This window comes from Lissotriton helveticus, chromosome 3_1 (genome assembly GCF_964261635.1).
Source record: "Lissotriton helveticus chromosome 3_1, aLisHel1.1, whole genome shotgun sequence".
NCBI lineage: Eukaryota > Metazoa > Chordata > Amphibia > Caudata > Salamandridae > Lissotriton > Lissotriton helveticus.
This window is the reverse complement of record NC_136061.1, coordinates 1045570530-1045593349: the sequence shown is the minus strand read 5'-3', so window position 1 is coordinate 1045593349 and position 22820 is coordinate 1045570530. Positions and strand designations below refer to the sequence as shown.

General features: G+C 47.6%; 1 protein-coding gene across 5 annotated transcripts in view; it reads left to right on the top strand.

Annotated features, from left to right (window-relative positions):
• Positions 1-22820, top strand: part of UBR3 (ubiquitin protein ligase E3 component n-recognin 3) — a 1992321-nt gene that overhangs the window by 1356563 nt on the left and 612938 nt on the right. For 3 of the 5 annotated variants that reach the window (XM_078681591.1, XM_078681589.1, XM_078681593.1), the window contains one exon: positions 16236-16448. In XM_078681591.1, the coding sequence (XP_078537717.1) occupies positions 16236-16448 (213 nt within the window). The remainder of the gene's footprint in view (positions 1-16235; positions 16449-22820) is intronic. The other 2 variants (XM_078681592.1, XM_078681590.1) reach the window with 1 other exon arrangement.

Below are 22820 nucleotides of genomic sequence, written 5' to 3'. Positions count from 1 at the left end.
AAGGCATTGAGGGGGTGGACATGGCGACCTAACTACATTCCTGGCTGCGGACAACCTTTCCAAAAGGACAGTTCTCGAATTTTTTTGTTATTGAGCGGGCACACAGGGCGCTGTTGGCGAAACCTCGGGTGCAAGGCCGAGAACGGTCATTGCACGCTTCCTCAACTTTGCAGACCGTGATCTAATACTCCGAGAGGCCAGCAAGGTGGGAGAGATCCGCCTAGAAAATACGAACATTATGATTTTCCTGGACTACATCCAGGAGGTCCAAAAACTACGCTCCTGCAATGCAGTTAAAGCGAAGCTGAGGGACCTGCAAATAACATACATGTTGCTCTTTCCGGCGAAACTGAAAGTGATATTCCAAGGCAGAACACACTTCTTCAACCGCCCAGAGGAGGCCTGGCAGTGGCTGGAGGAACGTCCGATATTCCGGGGGGCGGAGGCTGAAGGCCATATGATAAGGGAGGAGAAGGCAGCCGCCGGACTTCGGCGAAGCCCTCCGCAGACACAAAAGCCTAAAAAACGGCGGACCACAAGAAGCGTGCAGACAACACCATATCCAGGCCCCAGCGCAACGGAACGTAGGAGACAAAACTCGGCGTCATCAGCTGGAAGTGCTGCGGCGGGGTCCAGGTTCAGATGCCTGGAGAATCTGGCTCACTCCGAAGGAGAAGACGACGCAGGGGGTCGAACATCGGAAGGGGAGGACGAGGAGAGCCATTACTTGCATCCCCTGGTGACTGCAATTCGAGAAATGGAGCAGGAAGCACCTGGACTGCCAGATGATCCGAGCAGTGGAACACAGGACTCACATTCCTGAACAAACAGGAAAAAGGGACAGGACTAGCATCTGAGAATACAGCTCATCGATGAGGGGGCACGCAAGTTAATCATTCCCCTTTACTAATCGTTTGCTATTCATTGTTATGTTATGTTTTCGGGCATTGCAGGTTGATCAGACGGGGGAGGGGCACACATCCGCTACGTAGACTGCAATTCTAGGTTAAAAGGGGGGGATCAGAGGGAGGGCGACAGACCCTCTCCGCCGGCAGTCTTGGTTCTGTGGAAGTTGAGACTGACCGGGGGGGGGGGGGGGTGGAGAGGGGGGCGAGGGGGGGAGTTATGGGTGTTTCCAGTTTGTAGGAGTTATGGGGTTGATCGGGGTGGGGGGGAGAGGGAGAGGAGGGAGGGACAGGGACGGAACAGGGCATGTCAGGAAGGTCACACTCGCCCGCACTGCAGGACACTCCACGAGTGAGCGCCCAGTACACCACACATAACAGGACATTGAGGGATGCCGGGTAAACACATAGATGAGGGACTGGACCTGGAGGGTCTCTCGATAATGACATGGAATGTGAACAGACTCGGCAGTAGAATTAAACGCGGCCTGGTGAACGCATACATAAAGCGATTGGGACCAGACATCGTGTTGCTGCAGGAGATGCACCTTATGGGGTGCAAATGCGGATTCCTAGCGAGAGGGCAATACACAGTCTTAGCTCATGCAGAATTCACCAAGGGCTCGAGGGGGGTGTCAATACTGGTGAGGAAGACACGACCATTCCAGGTAGGCCAGATATGGGTGGACCCGCAGGGAACATATGTGGGGGTGAAGGGCACATGGAGGAGGACGGAATACACGATAGTATCGGCATATGCACCACCCAAGCTGCAGGCAGCGACATGGAAAGGTATCGCGGAGATTCTACTCCACACGTCAGACACCATACAAGTGCTGGGAGGGGACTTTAACGGCGTAATGACCCAGATCCTAGACAGAACGGGTGCCAGGAGCGGGGAGCAGAACCAGACCGCTCTGTCTGGTTTGATCCATGCGATAGGGCTGACGGATGTGTGGAGGTGGCTGCACCCGGTAGAACGGGCCTATTCCTTCTACTCTAGTGCACACAAGGTGTTTTCAAGACTGTACTATGTCTTCTTGCCAGACACGCTATAGCGAGAGATGACTTCGCCGAGTACAAAGCTAGGGGGATTTCAGATCACTCCCCGCTCGTGGTGAGGGTGGGTAAAAGGACCCAGAGACAGAGGACATGGCAATTGTCAGCGTGGGAGTTGCAGAACCAGAAAATACTGAAGGGTATTCGCGCAGATGTAAAAGTCTGTATGGCGGAAAATGAGTAGTCCTGTGGGAGGCCTTTAAAACAGTGATGAGAGACAGAGCCCAGAATAGACTAGCAGAGGCAAAGCGTGAGGCGCAACGAGAGATGGAGGCGCTGGAAACCCAGATGTTAAGATTGGAGAGGGAATATCAGAGCGGGAAAGCTGTAAGGACTCTCCGGCAACTAACAGACGCGCAAACTCAGTACAGGGACCTGGCAACGGGGGAGGCCAAAGCACAGGCACTAGTGACGCTCCACCGTTTATATGATGTGGGCGACAAATCAGGCAAATTGCTGGCATGGTTGAGCAGGAGAGAGAGAGATGCTCGATGGATAGAGCGGGTACGGGACACCCAGGGGAACCTGATGTGATCGGACGCCCAGATTACAGAGGCGTTTGCCGCACACTACAGGGCTTTTTATGAGGCAAGAGATCTGGGCATTCAGGAGGATGCACTGAAATACATGGAGTACATCGACCTCCCGGTGCTAGCAGACACGGACGTCACAGACCTAGAGGCTCCCATTAAGCTGGAGGAGATCCACCAAGCCATGGCACGGCTGCGCGCAGGAAAGGCTCCGGGCCCCAATGGGTTCCCGGCGGAGTTTTTAAAAAAAACGGCGGTCCTTTTGTCCCGCCACATACTAGGACTATTTGAAGAGGCAAGGCAGGAGGGGACTCTCCCCCCAGACCTCCGTATGGCCACAATCATTCCGATTCTCAAGGAAGGTAAACCACCGGAAGACTGCAACTCATACCGTCCTATCTCTTTATTGAACATAGAGGTCAAATTATTGGTGACGGTACTGGCGCTTAGACTGAGGAGGGTGATCCCAGACCTGGTGCATTTGGACCAGACGGGATTCCTGCCAGGCCGGGCGACGAGATTTAACGTTAGACGATCCCACAATTGGCTGCAGGAGGTAAGTGGGCGTCGTGACCCACATTGGTTCCTCTCATTGGACGCGGAGAAGGCCTTCGACGCGGTCCACTGGCCATTCCTGGAGGGAGTCCTGGTGAGACTGGGCTTTGGCCCCAAGTTCCGGCAATGGACTGTACACGGATCCAAGAGCCAGAGTCAAAGTGAATGGGGCTCTGTCTGGGGACTTTCCGGTGCAAAGGGGAACCAGGCAGGGTTGCCCACTGTCCCCCCTGCTCTTCACGCTAACGATCGAGAGGCTAGCGGCGAAGATTCGACAACACCCGGATATTAGAGGCTTCCAATTGGGGACAAGGGACGTAACGGAAGAAAAAATATCCTTATTTGCGGATGACGTCCTCCTCTACTTTACGAACCCGGAAATGACATTACCGGTGCTCTTTTCGGAGCTGGAATGCTGTGGAGCACATGCCGGATACAAGATTAATTGGCATAAGTCGGTACTCTACGACCCTAGGGGACTGAATCAGTGGTCGAACCTCCCAGTCAGGCTACAAACGACTACGGAGGGCTTCACCTATCTGGGGGTATTTATTACCCTAGACAGAGCGGCCTCGTATGAAAAAATATGTCGGACGAATACTGCGCACCTTTGTAGAGAACGCGACCAGGTGGAGGCTCCTACCCCTCACTCTCTTGAGTCGCTCGGCTATGTTCAAAATGATGACACTGCCCAAGTTCCTCTACGTGTTCCAGAATGAATACTACCCTCTTCCACGTGGGGTGTTTCGAGTAATAAACGCGGAAGTCCGCTCATATCTATGGCTGGATAAACAACCTAGAGTAGCACTGTCGACCCTACAACGCCATCGATATAACGGAGGGATCTCACTTCCTAACGCTGAAGCCTACTATTGGGCGGAACATCTGGTTACCATTAACGACTGGCTCCATGTCCCAGCTACGCACCCTACTTATGCGCTAGAGAGGTATGCGATGGATACCTGCTCCTACCATTATTATCTATACGGGGGCAAGGGGACAGCGAGATTACTGCCGGCCACCAGGCTCACGTTGGCGTTATGGCATGGAGCGAATAGGACTATCGGATGGGACAAAAAGCCTACGAGACAAACGCCTTTGTGGAACTGCACGTGGCTACCGGATCTGAATAAACTGAAGGGATTTGCGGGATGGGATAGTATAGGGATTTCAACGCTAGGGGATGTAATAGCAAAGGGGACGATGAAGACGTTCCCGGCCCTCAGGGTGGAATTTGGCCTGAAGAATGCCCAACTGAGACACGCGTGGCGAGCGGAGGACATCCAGGTAGACACACTACCTGAATATTCACCGTTGGAGGGCAGATTGCTGCAGGAGCACATACCAGAGAGAGCGGTGTCACTAACGTACAGGACCCTTATGAATAACATGCCAGAGGACCTAGGGGCGCTTAGAAGAAAATGGGAAAGTGAAGTGGGTGACATGGATGAGATAGACTGGGACACTGTTCTCATGCACCCAAGGGATGTAGCGATTAAATCCCGGCTACGTTTAATTCAATTTAACGTTCTCCATCGAACCTACTTTGATAGGGTACGTTAGTAGAAAATGGGGAGGATAGACGACACACACTGCCTAAGATGCGGTAGAGAGGGGGGGATTTCTTCCATACACTCTGGTTGTGTCCGCGGATCCAGACGTACTGGGGGGAGATTCTTAGTGAACTGGGGGAGGTGCTAGAGGCTCCGCTACTGGCAGACCCCAAACTAGTCCTTCTTGGTATGACTAATGATATTGACCTTACCCGCCCATTGCTGATCTTCTTGACCCTTGCCTTAGTAGTAGCGAAGAGAGATGGGGGCCAATGATGACATGACTGTTTTATTGTACTATGATTAAATGCAAATAAAAATATTTATATATAAAAAAGAATGCTTAGCAAGTCAGTGGAACCAGTCGCAGGGTCAGTTGACCGATCTAGTGATGATAAATGGCCGCCCCCATCGCTCTCTGCAGTGGTGGAACCCACAAAATGTATCCAAAGGGTGTCCTTTTCTCTACCATTTTCCGCAGACAGTGCTAACAGCAAATGGATCACTCACTGGTTGGGGCGCTCACCTGCAGACATACACAATCCAAGGATTGTCGACTCGAAAATACAAGAGCCTCTATATCAATCATCTAGAGCTACTAGCAGTGTTTCTAGCGCTCAAAGCCTTTCAACCCCACCTAACAGGCAAGACTGTCTTAGTGCGCACAGACAATGTGACAGCTATGTTTTATATACAAAAACAGGGGACGCACACACTCACCAACTGTCACACCTAGCACAAGACATTTGAGAATGGGTCAGACATAAAAAATGTTATCTCCTAGCAGAACATCTTCCAGGAGTAAACTATCAGATTGCAGGCCTTCTCAGCAGACAGAGACAACAAATCCACGAGTGGGAACTTCATCCCCAGATTCTTCTTCCCTACTTTCAGGAATGGGGATTTCCACACATAGACATTTGCCACTGTTCAAAACACAAAATGCCAAAGCTTTGCCTCCAGATTCCCACAAATGGCTCTCCGAAGACAATGTTCTATGGATGAACTGGTCAGGGATATTTGCTTACGCTTTTCCGCCTCTCCCACTCATTCCGCTGGTAGTTCGGAAGCTCAGACAAACGTCCCTCTAACTGATTTTCATAGCTCCCACATGGGAACGCCAACCTTGGTTCACCACCTTGTTAGAGCTCTCAGTAGTTCCACACTAAAAGCTGCATCTCAACTCCAGTCTCCTCACTCAGAGCCATCGAGAAATAAGGCATCCAAATCCTAAGGAACTCAACCTGGCAATTTGGCTCCTGGGGTCATAGAGTTTGGTTATTTACAATTACCACCTGCCTGTATGAACATCCTAAATCACGCTAGCAGACCTACTGCTAGGGCATGTTATGCAGCAAAATGGAAATGATTTGTTATCTATTGTACCAATAACGATATCGAACCCCTTGATGACTCAGTGCAGAACATCATCTGTTACCTCTTACACTTAAAGCAATCTGGACTAGCCTATACATCCATTCGCTTGCATTTAGCAGATGTTGCTACATATATACTAAACAGACAACACATCTCAATTCAGCGTACCAGTGATTAAGGCCTTTATGGAAGTACAAAAAAGAGCAATACCGCCAAGAGTTCCACCTGCACCAGTATGGAACTTAAACATAGTCCTTACAAGGCTGACGGCTCCTGCCTTTTAAACCAATGCACAGGTGTCTTTTACAATTCCTCTCTTGGAAGGGTGCTTTTCTTATCGCAATCACTTCCTTAAGGAGAGTTGGTGAACTCTACACACTAACTATACGAGAACCTTTCTTTCAACGTCATAAAAACAAAGTGGTTCTTCGAACCAATCCCAAATTTCTACCTAAAGTGGTTTCTGCTTTTCACATCAATCAATCAGTGGAGTTAAACGTGTTCTTTCCTCAACTTGATTCTGTAGCAGAATGAGTTCTACACACATTAGATGTAAGAAGAGCTCTACTATATTATGTGGAAAGAACAAAAGATTTTCGCTACACAAAACAGCTCTTTGTTGCTTTTTCGCCACCACAAAACGGCAATCCAATATCTAAATCAGGCATTGCAAGATGGAATGTCAAATGTATTCAAACATTTCATGTAAAAACGAAAAGAACCTTGACCATATCTCCTACAGCGCATTCCACCCGCAAAAAAGGGGCTAATAAGGCCTTCTTAGAGAATTTTCCCTTATCTGACATCTGTAAGGCAGCAACATGGTCTCCACCTCACACATTCACCAAACATTATTGTGTTGATGTGTTAGTGAGGCAGCAAGCTAATGTAGGCCAGGCAGTACTCAAAACACTTTTTCAAATATCTGCAACAGCTACAGGGTTAGACACTGCATTTTGAGTTTTCTGCTGTATAGTGTATGCAAAGCATGTGATCTAGTGATCTACAGCTCACATGCCTCGAACGAATAATGTTACCTACCCAGTAAGCACCTGTACTTGGCATTTAGAGCTGTAGATTCACATGCGCCCACCCACCTCCCGGGTACCTATACCTGTTGCAGTTCTTTTTACTTACATACATTCATAAGCATGGACATCTCTAATCTACTTTTACTAACTCCATTCTCACCCTCTGCGGGAAAACATCTAACAATGGAGTCGATGCCCATGCGCACTATCACTGAAAGGAGGAGTTACCTAGCTCATGATTGGAAAGACTTCTTCGAAGAAAAACAACTTGCAAACATTTGGACCCAACACTAGACGGCAGGAGTATGCAAAGAATGTGAATCTACAGCTCTACATGCAAAGAACAGATGCTTACTGGGTAAGTAACATTCTCATCCAGGGGATACTCATCAATAGTCATAATCTATGAATAATCCCCGCACATGTGCGGGATCCCGGAGCATATATAAAATACATATAAATATATATGTATACATATGTGAAAACATATATGCAGCCTAGAACATTTCCAAACTGGCAAAACTGCCGCAAAATTACATTAATGAGCATACACACAGTAGTACTCTCCCAACCCCTAAGGAAGAAAGAGAGCAGTAAACATTTGCATACAACAATGCTTTCTTGCCATAGGAAAACCTGTAATTGCAGGCATTTGCCAGTAGGCTGCAGTAGAGTATAAAGAAACAAAGAAAGACTGACACCTTGCACTTAAGGCATTAGAGTAGGGGTACCATGCCTTTAAGATCTGAAGGCGACCCCCTGCTCCCATGATGCACCACAGGTGGCAGTTGGGTCAGTTCTTTTTTCCGGCTCCTTCTGTGAGGATCGGGAGCTTTTCAGTTTTTGACTGAAATTGTTATTTTGAGTGAATTTTTTCAGAAAATTCGACATCTTCTGGTTTATTAAGGCTTCTGCTTTGGTTTTTGTGGTGTTTCAAAAAAAATTTCTGTCAGAATGCCTGCTTTATTCCGGAAGTGTCCTTCTTGTGACAAGAAGATGGCACTGGCTGACCCACACTCAGTGTGCATTGTGTGCCTTCCATCTGCACACGACCCTGACCAGTGCCACCCCTGTCAGAAGTTCTCTAGGTGGACTCTTCGTGACAGAGAACGTATCGGACTTAATGCCATGTTGGAGAAAGACAAAAGTCATCAGGTGGGTGGCCATGGAGGCCCCAGGACGTCTTCTTCAAGCAAGCATGGCCAAAAACGGCGACGTTCCGCATTTCCTGCCTCCCGTAAGAGGAAGGGAGGACGAAGATCTCCGTTGACGCCGAAGTCGCCGCCAAAGAGGCCCAGACGCTCTTCTGGATCACCAAGGCGACGTCGACAGTCTCCGCCGCAGCCAAGTAAGTCTGCGTCGAGACACCACACTTCGGGCTCGAAGTCTGTGGCTGCTGGCATGTCTAAGTCTCCGTCGACTTCGAGGCTTCCGTCGACGTCGAGACACTCTCCGCCGCCCTCGAGGGGGTCAGCGTTGAGAGTTATGACGGCTTCCAGATTGCCACCAGCTGGCGTGCCGCCGTCCAGAGGGTCTTCAAGATCCCACCATTCGACGTCGAGGAGGTAGATATCTAGCGACCACACGACGTCGAAGAAGGTCGTTGTCGACACAACGCCATGGAGGTTCACTGTCGACCCGACGCCGAGGAAGATCGACATCGAGGTCACCGACTCAACCCCGAAGATCGCAGTCGAGGTCACCACGGCGTGGACGATCGACGTCGAGAGCATCGAGGCCTCGCTCGACGCCATTGGTCACACAAACATCTTAGTCGTCGAAGCTTTCGCCGTTGAGGGAACAGGCCATGGTGGTTGTGGAGTCACCTGGGTCCAGTTCATCAGGAGACAGATCTTCATCTCCTGGATTGAATATCGTGGAGATCTCTCCAGAAGCTTCTCGCAGATCTGCAGACAGATCACGCAGTGTGTCATCTCACCGTCCTCAGCTGTATCGGGCGGTCGCAGTAGTCCGGGCTCGGATTACTCCCGCGCATTCTCACCGTCTGTTCCAAGGACAAGCCCTCCGGTCAGGCCATCTAAGTCTCCTCCTCGGAGGCCACGACCCTCATCCAAACCAAGATCTCCTGCCAGATCACGCTCTCCAGCATGGCCAAGAACGCCTGCCAAGCCCTTCCCCCAGGCCAAGATCTCCGTCTAGACATCGGTCTAGATCCAGGGTTCGGCACAGCCGTCATCGCGGCAGGTCCCATACCAGAGGACGCACAAGATCTCCAACTTGGGCCTCTTCTACGAGGTCTACGGTCCGGGACTATTCTCCGACCTTCTCCTCTACTCCTCCTTCACAAGTCTCACCTATTGATGACATCGCAACTTTTACAGATGTCTCATTTGGCCTCCACCTCATCCTCGGTACCCCCAGAAAAGGACAGCAAACTCATGGATTCGTTTGGCAGGAAGGTATGCAACACCTCTGCTTCATATATGAAGGTGGCCAGTGCCTCTGCTCTACTCGGGAGGTACGATAGGTCCCTCTGGGACTCCCTCACTCGCTTCACAGAGAAGCTTCCTCAGGAAGACCGACAGAACTTCGTCGAAATCCTACAGGAGGGAGGGCTCGTAGCCAACCAGGTCATTAGTGCCGCAGCAGATGCTTCTGACCTCGCGGCCCATGGCTACTCCCATGGAATCTGCTCATGGCGTGGCTCCTCCTAACAGGCCTCATGCCGAATGCTCAGAAGAAGATCTTGAACCTCCCCTTTAATGGTACATCTCTTTTTGGTTCACACGCTGACGATGAGATGATCAAAATGAAATCGGAAATGGACACTGTTAAGGCTGTGGGTTTGGAGAAGCGTAAAGAATTTAAAAAGCGCTTTCATCAAGGGGACAAGCGACCTTACCAGCAGAGGGTTCAAACCCTTCAATGGTCATCCCAAACACAGCAGAAAAACGAATTTCAGCAGAGACGCCCTGGCAAAGGCACAGGCAACAATAACAAGCAGCAGTCTGCCTCCAAGCAGCCTCCCAAGCCCTGAGCTGTTGCTTTCATCGCAACTGTTCGCCACTCCGGTGGGAGTGAGTGTGTCATCATCTGGAAGAGTGGAGATCCATAACAAAGGACAGATGGGTGCTGAGTATTGTGCAGCATGGTTACTTGCTGAGGTTCAAGTCCCCCCCCCTCCGCAATTCTTCCCTCTAATAAAGCACCTTCCCTAGTTCCACAGTCAACTGCTGCAGGACGAAGTCTCTGTCCTACTCAAGAAGAAGGCCAGAAAGGAGGTTCCTTCCATGCAGAGAAATCAAGGAGTCTACTCCTGCTATTTTATTGTCCAAAAAGGAGGAGTAGTCAAAGAATACAGGCCCATTCTAGACCTACGACTACTGAACAGATTCGTCAAAAGAGAAAAATTACGCATGCTAGCCCTGCACCAGATCTTACCGCATCTCCATCAGGGAGACTGGATGTGTGCCATCGACCTGCAGGACGCATACTTTCACATACCTGTCTCAGTAAAGCACCGAAAGTTTCTCAGGTTTCAGATCGGACGCCATCACTACCAGTATCGAGTGCTTCCTTTTGGCCTCAAATCTGCGCCACGGACATTCTCCAAGTGCATGGCGGTGGTGGCTGCTTTTCTCCGCAGGCGGAAGATCTTCGTCTATCCCTATCTAGACGATTGGCTGCTGAAAAGCTCCACTCCGGCTCTGCTTCAGACCCATCTTTCGTTCTGTCTCAACCTGATGAACTCATTGGGGTTGCAGGTCAACTTCAAAAAGTCAGTACTCAACCCTTCCCAACGGATTCATTACCTGGGCGCTTCCCTGGACTCCGTGCAGGCAAACGTGTGTCCTTCGGAGGAGAGATTGTCATCCATGCTCCTGAAGTGTTGTCTTCTACTGGACAATCACAGTCCCACAGCCAGGCAAGTGTCCTCTCTCCTGGGATCGATGGCCTTGTGCATCTACATCATGCCCAATGCACGCCTTCACATGAGGCCTCTGCAGCAGGCTCTCGAGGACCAATGGTCTCAGTGGTCGGGTCACTGGGAGGACCGTGTTTCTCTTCTACAAGGTGCCAGAGAATCAGATGGTGGATGAAATGTTCCAATCTCCTCCGGGGAGTTCCATTCCATCGCCCCCCTCCATCTTAGTCAGTGGTTACGGATGTCTCTCTTCAAGGCTTGGGCGCTCATATGAACCAGCTTCAAGTCCAAGGTCTCTGGTCCGAAGTAGAGCGAAGCTACCACATGAACTTCCTAGAACTTCAAGCAGGTCATCTGGTGCTCAAATTTCTTTATCCTTCTCTGGGCACCAACTACATCCAAGTTCAGAAGGACAACACAACAACTATGTTCTATCTGAACAAGCAGGGAGGCACCAGGTCAAGAGTCTTATCCCTGAAAGCGCAAGCCATCTGGCACTGGCTCCTGGCAAGAGGTCTATCCATCGTGGCAGTTCATCTACCAGGTATCCAAAATACCCAAGCGGACTGCCTAAGCAGAGACTTCGTAGAAGCGCACGATTGGGTGCTCAACGAAGAAGTTGCACAGGAGGTATTTCAGCAATGAGGCGTACCGGACATAGACCTGTTCGCAGATGCGGCAAACGCTAAATGCCCCGTTTTCGCGTCCAGGTTCCCCCAACAGGGCTCACGGGGGAAAGCTCTTTTGGTCAGCTGGTCGCAGACATTGCTGTACGCCTTTCCTCCCCTGCCTCTGATCCCAGCGGTGATTCAGAAATTCTACAGGACCAACACCAGGATGATCCTGATAGCGCCGGAGTGGCCACGCCAGTGGTGGTACCCGGATCTCCTCCAGCTGTCCGAAGTCCCGCACCGGCAACTTCCTTGCCATCCAGACTTGATGACCAAGGACCAGGGGAAGGTGTTCACCCCAACCTTCCTTCCCTTCGCTTGAAGGCATGGCTCCTGAGGTCATCCAGTATGGACACCTAGACCTTCCAGCAGACTGCATGAACATTCTCAAAGAAGCCAAGAGACCCTCCACTAGGAAGTCATATGCTTTCAAGTGGAAGAGATTCTTCATATGGTGTCTTGACAACTCTCTTGACCCTATCCACGGTCAAGAGCAGGTGATTCTGCCCTATCTGTTGCATTTAGCAAAGTCAGGCCTCAAGTATCCCTCCATCAGGGTGCACTTAGCGGCAATCACAGCCTATAGGAAGTCACCTTCTCAGACATCATTCTACCTTATGCCTGTGGTTAAAGATTTCTTAGAGGGGCTTAAGAAAGTGTTTTCAGCAGTGAGGTCCCCCTCCCCTCCCTGGGAGCTTAACATCGTACTTACTAAGCTGATGAGTGCTCCTTTTGAGCCTATACACAAGGCTTCTTTGCAGCACTTGACCTGGAAAGCTGCTTTTTTAGTGGCGATTACCTCTGCCCGTAGGGCTAGTGAAATCCAGGCCCTGTGTTGTAAGGAACACAGTGTTTCACGCCAACAGGGTGGAACTGAGGACACACCCAGGTTTTCTGCCTAAGGTAGTCTCAGACTTTCATATCAACCAGTCTGTCACCCTGCCTACCTTCTTTCCTCATCCTACCACTCCCTCGGAGAGGTCTTTACATACTCTAGATCTCCGGAGGGTTCTGAAATTTTACCTGGCTAAAACCCTTCCACTTAGGAAGTCTGACCGGCTTTTTGTTAATTATGGAACCACTAATACTGGTCTGTCAGCCTCGAAAAGATCCATTTCACGCTGAATAGTTTCCTGTATAGCTCTGTCTTATAAATTAGCTAACAAGGCTTTACAGGGTAGACCTCATGCACACTCCACATGAGGGAAAACTTCTACTACGGCTCTCCTTCGTAATGTTCCAATCTCTGAAATTTGCAAGGCAGCTACATGGCGTTCGGTGCATACCTTTACCCGCCATTATTGCCTAAATTCAGATACACAGGCCGATGCCCAAGTGGGACAGGCCTCTTTGATAAATTGTATGTAAAATGTGAAGTTTATTCATGTCTCTATGAGTACTTGTTTGCTCGTCCGCGAGACTTTGGGTATGAGCTTGCTAATCTATTCATAGATTATGACTATTGATGAGTATCCCCTGGATGAGAAGGATTAGTTACTTACCTGTAATCTAGTTCTCATCCAGGGGTATACTCATCAAAGTCATAAGCTCCCGCCCACCTCCCCAGACGAGCATGATTATAAAGTTATGAACATTTTTTCTATGGATTTACTCAGGTGTCATGCACCTCCAAAAAGAACTGACCCAACTGCCACCTGTGGTGCATCATGGGAGCAGGGGGTCGCCTTCAGGTCTTAAAGGCACGGTACCCCTACTCTATTGCCTTAAAGGCAAGGTGTCAGTCTTACTTTGTTTCTTTATACTCTACTGCAGCCTACTGGCAAATGCCTGCAATTACAGGTTTTCCTATTGCAATAAAGCATTGTTGTATGCAAATGTTTAGGTGTGGCGCCGCGGCCAGGGCGACTGACGCTGGAATCTGGGGACCACGGTTCGATCCCCGGCTCCGGCGGCAGGTTAGCCCAGCACCATGTGACTCTGGGCAATAGCTCGCTTAATCTTCCCGATGGCCCCCAGCGCCTAGAGACCCTTACGGGTGATTGTGCGCTTTACAAATGTGGACTTTACTTTACTTCCTTAGGGGTTGGGAGAGTACTACTGTGTGTATGCTAATTCGTGTAATTTTGCGGCAGTTTTGCCAGTTTGGAAATGTTCTAGGCTGCAAATATGTTTTCACATATGTATACATATATATTTATATGTATTTTCTATATGCTCCGATATTCCGCACATGGGCGGGGATTATTCATAGATTATGACTTCGATGAGTATACCCCTGGATGAGAACTAGGATTACAGGTAAGTAACTAATCCTTATCCTTCCATCTACACCCTTTATCATGCTGCAGGCGGACCTTAATTTGGTTCTCACATACCATATGTGTGCTCCCTTCAAACTTTTATATAATTGTACACTCCGGCTGCTTATCATCAAGACAGCCTTTCTGGTGGTGATAACATCTGCCCGGAGGGTGAGGTAATTGCAGGAATTGTCATGCAGGCCTCCCTACATGATGACTTTTGTAGATAAGGTGGTGCTTCACTCCCGAGCTTTATTCTTTCCAAAAGTGGTGACCCCATTTCATCTTGATCAATCAGTAACGCTGCCTATCTTTTTTGCTCCCCCACAGCCATCTAAGGAAGAGGAGTGTCTCCACCGTCTGGATCCAGAAAGAGTGTTGTCGTTCTACCTTGACCACACAGAAGAGTTCCGGGTGGACGACCAACTCTTTGTGGGTCACTTAGGAGCTAAAAAAAAGGTCAGACAGTGCAGAAACAGACCATTTCATGCTGGTTTGTTCTCTGCTACCCCCTGGCCAGGAACCAGCCTCCTGAGGGCTTACTGGCCCATTCTGCCAGAGGAAAAGCTGTGACCACGGCATTGGCTTGGGGTGTACTAGTCATGACAGCTGCCAGACAGCAACGTGGGCATCTTTGCACACATTTGCCAAGCACTACAGCCTGGACAGTCTGGTCCGCAGGGGCGGGCGTTTTGCCAGTTCAGTCCTGCAGGACTTTTTAGTTTAGAAAATCTGTCCGCAGCCCACTGCCAGGATGGTATGGTTAAGTATCTATTCAAAGGTAAGGAATCTGCAGCTAGAAGTTTATCAGATGAACACGTTACTTCCCTTTGGTAATGCATTTTCTGGTAGAGAAAATATCTAGCTGTAGATTCCTTACATACCCACCCATACTTACCCACTTTGTGGACTCATTTGATAGGGCTAGGGTTCTTTCATTTTTCAGAGCTCTAATTTACACGCACAGGTCAGTGCGCATCTGGTGTGGAAAAGTGAAAAGTAATCGACGTCCGCATGCCTGGGTGGCACGTATTTAGGTGACTGTGACGTCATAAGTGATGCTAACCAGAGCGAAAGTCAACATGCGGAGCCTAACAGAGCCACCTGATGGCGCACTGGGGTACAGCTCGCGCAAAGGTTTCCGTGTCCAGCCTGACGTCTGGGAAATTTAAAGGTAAGAAATCTGCAGCTTGATATTTTCTCTACCAGATAATGGGTTGCTGAATGTAAGTAACTTCTTCTTCAGGGCTATCAACAAATATACTTGAAGATCTGAAGTAAACTGAAGTTATACGATTATAGTTCCTTCCTGAAATTCCATATACATTTAGTTAAAGAATAAGGATGTAAAAACAGACGGATAAAAGAAAGAGTCGGAAAAAAATATATCCCTTTTGTGGTGACTCTTATTATTTTATGGTACTTGGTAGGCCTAATTAGTAACCAACATCCTCCTTATTACCCCACTCAGAATGCATATAACGGCATGTTCACTGGTCATCAGTTACTATCAAAAATAGAGGAACATCTCCTAGTCTCTATACTGCAGGGAGAAACTCCTGGTTTTTTAACAGACTCTCATACACTTACTGATGATGTAACATGCTTCATCATTGAGTCCTCATCCAGTATAAAAGTTCGTACCAGCTGGGTTCAACCCTTTTGGGGGGGCACCTTGGTGTTGTGGGTAAATCTACTATTGAAACCGCAATCATTATAATTAAAATTACTTTTGGTTTCCATAGCATCCTGCACTCTTTATTTCTCTGAAACCGTATGGCTGGTTGAAAACAGAAATTGGACATGTCTGAAGCATCAGTGGATCCTCCGTCCACTTGTCAGCATGTATCAGCTCGTTAAAGTTATTGACTAAATGGTCATCTAGCTTTCATCAGGACTTAACATGTCTCAAATATTTTATCCACCAATTTATCCATGCCATGTACTCATTCATACAAAATAACAGTTTTTTGGTAAACCAGTCTTATCCCTGTGTGTTAGATTTTTTTAGAGGGCTAGAATCCTGCCCCTGAGAAATTACAGACAGATGACCCTTCTGTCACAATTGCATCAATAAACTTGCCCGGCATTATCACCTACTCTGGACTCGTAACTCTTTTCCTTGCTCCTCTTATTGGTTTGATATTACTCTGGTCACTAGAAACATCCTAGAGACGGTTAGTAGGCAGGCTGTGTTGATGTCAATGGTAAGGACAATAGTGTAGACCGAAACAAAGAACTGGTATTAACCATCTTCCTTTTTGTTTTTTTGATTTGATATTGTTACTAGGTATACTTTATGATCCTCCCCAGTATTATGAGTCTTCAAACATTGATAATTGGCAGGAACTGAGGTCCAAGCAACTACACTCATCGTTAAAGTAACTTTTCCTTTTTTTCTGTTTAGAATGACCAAGTCTTCCAGGGGTTTTCAGTTGACAAAGGAGAATTCACATGCCCGCTCTGCAGGCAGTTTGCCAACAGTGTCCTACCTTGCTATCCTGGAAACCACATGGAAAAATGCATATGGCAATGTCAGAGCAGCAAAAGTATGCAAGATCTTATCGAAGAGGTGGAGGAACTTCAAGAACAGTTGGGAACTTTCCCCGTAAGCATCAGTGTAAGGCAATTGGATCCTTGTTCATTTGCATCTATTTGTTATTGTTTTCCATCATCTTTTATTTGTTGTGAATAACATTAATTGATTATGTGACAACATTTGCATAGTGCACTATACTGTGAGGCAGCCTCTGTATGCAACATACTTAAACCACATTTTGAATCTGCTTACTTTATAAATTGTAATTTATTTTTGTGTGTTAAAGATAAAGAATGTGTAAAAGATTAGCTATAATATACATACAAGAGCAATTATCTGTCTCTTTGTCTTTGACATTGACATCAGGGAATGATTCCAGTAGAAGCTGGTGGAGAATGTAGTTGGTCATTTGCTCAGCTGCATACAGAGATGTGGTAGCTAATGGCTTTACAATTTATTCAAGCACATACATTATACACTGGAATTTATTTGGTTGAATATGTGCGAGGCAGATGTTTACTTGCTCACCTATATACTATTGCTAATTTAGGTTGTCTGGTATTTTGCTGCATTGCCAATGTAAGACTCTGGACATCTCTTTTGATGGAAAGACTGTACGGATACAAAATTAACAGTTCTGTGGGAAAAAAAGCAAACACTCCAGAATCATTTCTAGATCTTTGGTTTATGCGCTACGATTAAGTCTATCTACAACTAACAATAAGAAAGCTCTATGTCACTGCCTCCACAGAAGCCAACTAAACCTTTGAGGGCAGCCCCTGTGTTGGAGGCTTTCAGATGTAGCGGACAAACAAAACAGAGGATAGCACTTCAGCCACGTTGAACGCCCCCTCATGTCCTGTTACAATGGTGGGGCAATATTCCATTATATTACCATCCATTGCTAAACCCTGTACTAAAGCCAAAGTAAACAAGTTGTAGAGTTATTTTCTCAAATGCTGTGTTACATTTAAAAAGGAATGGCTAAAACATTTTATTTTTTTGAAAAGAGAAACTGAAGTTTCTTTTAGATCTTGGGTCTCTGAACAGGTATATTTTAACTGTATGGTATCCCTGAATATTCAGGAGACATGTCCATGCTCCATATCTGGCCCAACACAAACATTAAACGCGTTTCCTGCATAAACAGACATTTTCGTTTCTTTGTCCTTTTGACTTGACCTCATTTATCTCCTGAGGTCTACACAATGGTGGTGAGGGCTAATCTGCTTTTTTCAGTTGGGCAAACATTTTCTTACCTATACAACTCGGTCGCGTTCCCAATCTCTGTGTATCGTATCGGTTCAAAGTCTTCAATTGGAAAATTTGTGGAGGGCCGTTGGGCCTAACCGCATCGGGTCAGTTCACAGTAGATGGAATGGACTCCATTCAAATTCTGTCCTGGGTGTCGCCCTAAGTTTCCGCGCACCGACTTGCACGAAGTGTGCAACTTGTGTTTATCCCCTGAACAAAACTAACAGGACTGCAATGCGTGCCGATCTTTTCGATCCAAGAAGATGCTCTGAGATCGTCGGGCTCAACGTCACAAAATGCACCAACAAATCGGCTCCGCACCGGATATCTTCAGAGAAGGTTCCCACCAGGAAGTCTTCGACGCACAAGGAGCCGAGTAAGAGGAGGAACACGTTTCTGTATCCGAAGATAACTCCAACATGAAAGAAGACGTTCTGCAGCGTCAACATACCATGAGTACTGATACTCCCCTGACCCAAACTATGCTGAAGAAAAAGGCTCCGGACCCTCCTCTGCCTTCGGGCTAAGCTCGGCACAGAAACACACATCGAAGCCTTCCGGCTCGGGATCGAGTTGACCTGATTCGGGCACCGAACCAAAACCTTTGGCACAGAAATCCAAGCACGTCATCGTGACCATCCCTTCGGCCCCGAAACCTAAATCTTCAGATCCGAAAACCTAAGAGCTGAAACCTTCGGCACAGGAAATTCTGGCACCCAAAGACAAAACAGCTCCTCCCCTATCCAAGGAGCCTCGTTTCAACGCCCCGCCTTCCGATACAGACCCGAAACAGACAGAACTAATGATTAATAAAAACTGCACATGTTTACATAAAAATGCCAGATAAACGGAAGCCAGAGATGGAGGAAGCTTACCACTTTCCACTTAAAAAGAAACATGTTGGTACTAATACTTCTCCTCCTCCTCTTACAGCTCCTTCCCCACTTGACCCAAATTTGTTAATTACTCCTATAAATTCACCACAACCACAGTCCCCTGACCACCAATATAACGAAGATGGGGATGGGGGTACCAAGGGACATTAGTCCTGATCCATGGACTGACTACAATACAGATCCTAATACAGACAATGATCCTGATCTATACCCTTCAAACCGCTCTCGACCAGACGACAATGTAGGGTACATAGAGTTACTCAATAGGGCTGCCGAATACCATGGGTTCCAACTACAAAGAGGCCCTTGTTCAGGATTTTCTCTTTGAGACCATAAGTTCTGCCCATGCTCAGCGGTATGCTCAAACACGCAGACGAAATTTTTAAGGACCCTCTGCATGCAAAGATTGTCACATCCAGAGTAGACAAGAAATATAAGCTGGTGCCTCTGGACCCAATCTACATCAAGGGTCAAGTTCCCTTAGACTCCCTTGTGGTCTCTAACTCTCACAAAAGAGCAAATTCTCAAACCACAGCAGATGCCCCTCTTCCTGATAAAGAATCCAAACTTATAGATGCCTCTGGCAAGAGAGTTTCTGCACAGGCAGCCAATCACTGGCGTATTGCCAACACCCAGGCTCAGACAGGGCTCATTATGACAAGCTGGAAAAATTGGTCCAATTCCTTAGAGGAGGAGGAAGCCTTCTCCGAACAACGCGGAGCTCGAGATAGGTTTCGACGCTGAAGACCTGCCACAGGGACAAGGTGACGTGAGTACTGAAGATCCCTTGCCCCCACAAACCTCTGCCTCCTGGCCAAGGCCCGCACCGACACAAGGTTTCCGACGCCCCGCCTCAGGGCCCAGCTACGAAACAGTCAAGCCTTCAGGCTCGGTACAGTCGTCAAAACTCCTACTCGGAACTGAAGCCCTCTGGTTCCAAACACAAGCCCGGCTTGGAGACGAAATCCTCAGTGCCAAAAACCAAGCCACCTTTGGAGCCGAAACCTTCAACGCCGAAATGCCATCTTCCGCCGGCACCGAAAACATTGGCACCAAAACAAATAGAAACCCCTGCGGATCCGAAAGTGGACATTATTCCATTAACACCAGATCCAAAGCAAGCTATATATTAACCCTTAGACTGGCCATATTCACACAAAGCTGCCTCAAAAACGCAAGCATCAGGATGAGGACACTTCTTAGAAGATCCCTTTAAAGAAAAAATCTGTGGCTACAAGTCCTTTTTCATCTACCATCACCACCGCCGCATTCTCCACAATCTCACCATGATGATGACTATGCTGATGATGGAGGAATACTTCTCCCAATGGATCCATGGACAGATAATGCAATTGATCCCCCAGGTGATAATGATCCTGACCTTTACCCCAGCCAAGCCATCTCTTCCAGACGGCAATGCATCCCATTAAGAACTCATTGTCAGGACTGCATAATATCATGGGGTGGCACTGCACAAAGAATCACTAGAAGATTTTTTGTTTGAAACTTTAGCATCCACACACAGGTCGTCACAAACACTTCCCATGCTTAAAGGCATTATGCGACACGCTGATGAGATTTTTAAAGACCCAGTCAGAGCATGCATCTTGACTCCTAGGGTAGATAAAAAGCATAAGGCCTCTCATACTGACCCTATATTTATCAAGGGCCTGTTGCCATTAAATTCCCTAGTAGTGTCTAATGCTCGTAAGTGGGCAAAATCTCAGACATCAGGAGATGCTCCTCCGCCAGATAAAGAGTCCAAGTTCATTGATGGTTCAGGCGCGCGCATAGCCGCTCAAGCTGCAAATCAATGGCGCATTGGGAATACGAAGGGTCTTTTAGCCAGATACGACAGAGCACACTGGGATGAGCTGGAGCAATTGCTTCAATATCTCCCAGATGAATATAAAGCTAAGGCAAGGTAAATAAAGGAGTACTCATTTCTAATTCTTCTATACGATGTGCTCAAGATGCTGCAGACACCGCAGCTAGAGAGGTCAATACCAGCATCCTGCTCAGGAGACACGCTTGGGTAAGGATTTCAGGTTTGAAGCCAGAGCTCCTACAATCCATCCTTAACACACCTTTTGATAAAGAACATCTATTAGGTCCTAATGTAGATCAAGCGTTCGAGAAAATGAAAGAGGACACTGAGGTGGCCAAATCCAGGTAAGCGCTTCAGTCTCTGTCCAACAGAGGCTCCTTTCGCCGCTCCTTTTCACAGAGGAGGATCCAAAATCCCATCCCCTGATCAAAATACCTCAGCATATAAAGGTAACAACCAGTCCTCTCCTTCCAGAGGAGTTTTTCAAGGTGGTTACAGAGCCAACAACTTAGAGGGTAGTGGTAAGGGAAACACACCCGTTAACTCCCCTTCCCCCACGTAACCGTAACTTACCCACACCCCCCGACCCCCCCGACTACACCACACCTGTCGGGGGAAGTTTTTAACAATTTCTTCCAATTTGGCAGTCTATAACAACAGACAAATCGGTGATTGGAATTATCCAACATGGTTATTGCCTGTAGCTTACCAGCAATCCTCCAAACATTCCACCTCGATCTCACAAATTGTCTCCAAAACACCTACAATTGCTAGAACAAGAAGTCCAATCTCTCTTACTAAAAGGAGCAAGAGAGACAGTCCCACTACAATGCCAGGGCTCAGGGGTTTACTCTCTATTTCCTCATTCCCAAAAAGGACGGTTCCCTAAGGCCTATTCTGGATCTCGGAGAGTTAAACCGCTACATACTGTCAGAACACTTACGCATGGTGACACTTTAACAGGTACTCCAACTTTTACAAAAAGCATATTTTATGTCTACTCTAGACTTAAAAGATGCATATTTCACTTTCTAATTCATCCGGCTCATCGCAAATTCCTCAGATTTGTGATAGCAGGCAAGCATTATCTGTTCAAAGTGCTTCCCTTGGGAGTGACAACAGCACCCAGAGTTTTTACCAAATGTCTGACAGTAGTCACAGCTCATCGCAGAAGATAGCAGATTCACGTCTTCCCCTATCTTATCAAAGCCAGCATTCCCCAGAACTGTCTACAGCACACGAAAATAGCAATAGATCTGCTTTATCAACTGGGCTTCACCGTCAATGCACACAAATCTCACCTGCATCAGTCACAGATGCAGTTTTACTTTGGAGCCAGTCTAGACACAGCCAAAGCTCTGGCCTCTCCCAATGTAGCCAGAATACGCAATTTACAGACAGGCTATGATTCTGCAGTTTCAACCCAACCAAGCTTTACCAGCCAGAGTGTTCATGCATCTGCTGAGACTGATGGTGTATTGCATCACAATTGTGCCCAATGCAAGGCTTCACATGTGCCCCCTACAAGATTGCTTAGCACGTCCGTGCAATCAGTCACAGGGTCACTTAACCAATCTAACCAATCTAGTGTTGGTAGATGGCCGTACCCATCACTCCCTGCAGTGGTGGAACTCACAAAACTTAGCAAAAGGCAGACCCTTTTCCAAAGATCGTGCTCACTGCAGACTCATCTCTAACTAGTTGGGTGGGCTCATCTCAAAGATTACACAATACAAGGTCGGTGGAGCAACAAGCATGAAAGTCTCCACATCAACTAACTGGAGCTTTTAGCAGTTTTCCTAGCCCTCAAAGCTTTTCAAACTCACCTCAAAGGCAAAACTGTCCTAGTCCGAACAGATGATGTATTATGAGCAGAAGCAGGGCAGGACACACACTCTCCAACTGTCAACACTCACTCAAGCCATTTGGAATTGGATGATCGATCACAAGCCTCATCATCTGGCAGAACATCTCCCAGGAGTAAACAATCAAATGTTCCCTTTTTTTATGCCCCTTATGGCGCAGATCTGGTGCTTGCTCTCTTAATTCAGTCAGGCCTAAAGACCGCATTCTCAAAGTTTATCTCATTGTGCAAGGGACATGCCTTCCCCTAAGATGACCGGTTTCAAAACTTGTAAGGACTGCCAAAAACAAATGTTAGTGAATGAACCTTATGACGTCTGTGTTTGGGTTCCTCAGATGACTCAACATCATGTGTCAAATGTGCTCAGATGAATCCGATGAGGTCAACTGGGACCACAAGGATCGCAAAACATGGCTAGGCCTGAAAGGTTCGATCCTGCTCAAAGTCACTGACATATACTTGTTCCCAAGGTCGGTCTCATGAGCACTCTTCTTCTCTTCTTCCCAGTCTAAGACATCGGGTAAGTCAAAGAAAAAGAAACTCAAGAAGTTGAACCACAGCTTCTTCTTATCCCACCACTCCTTTGGTCTGGGGGCCTCATGAAAAGTTGT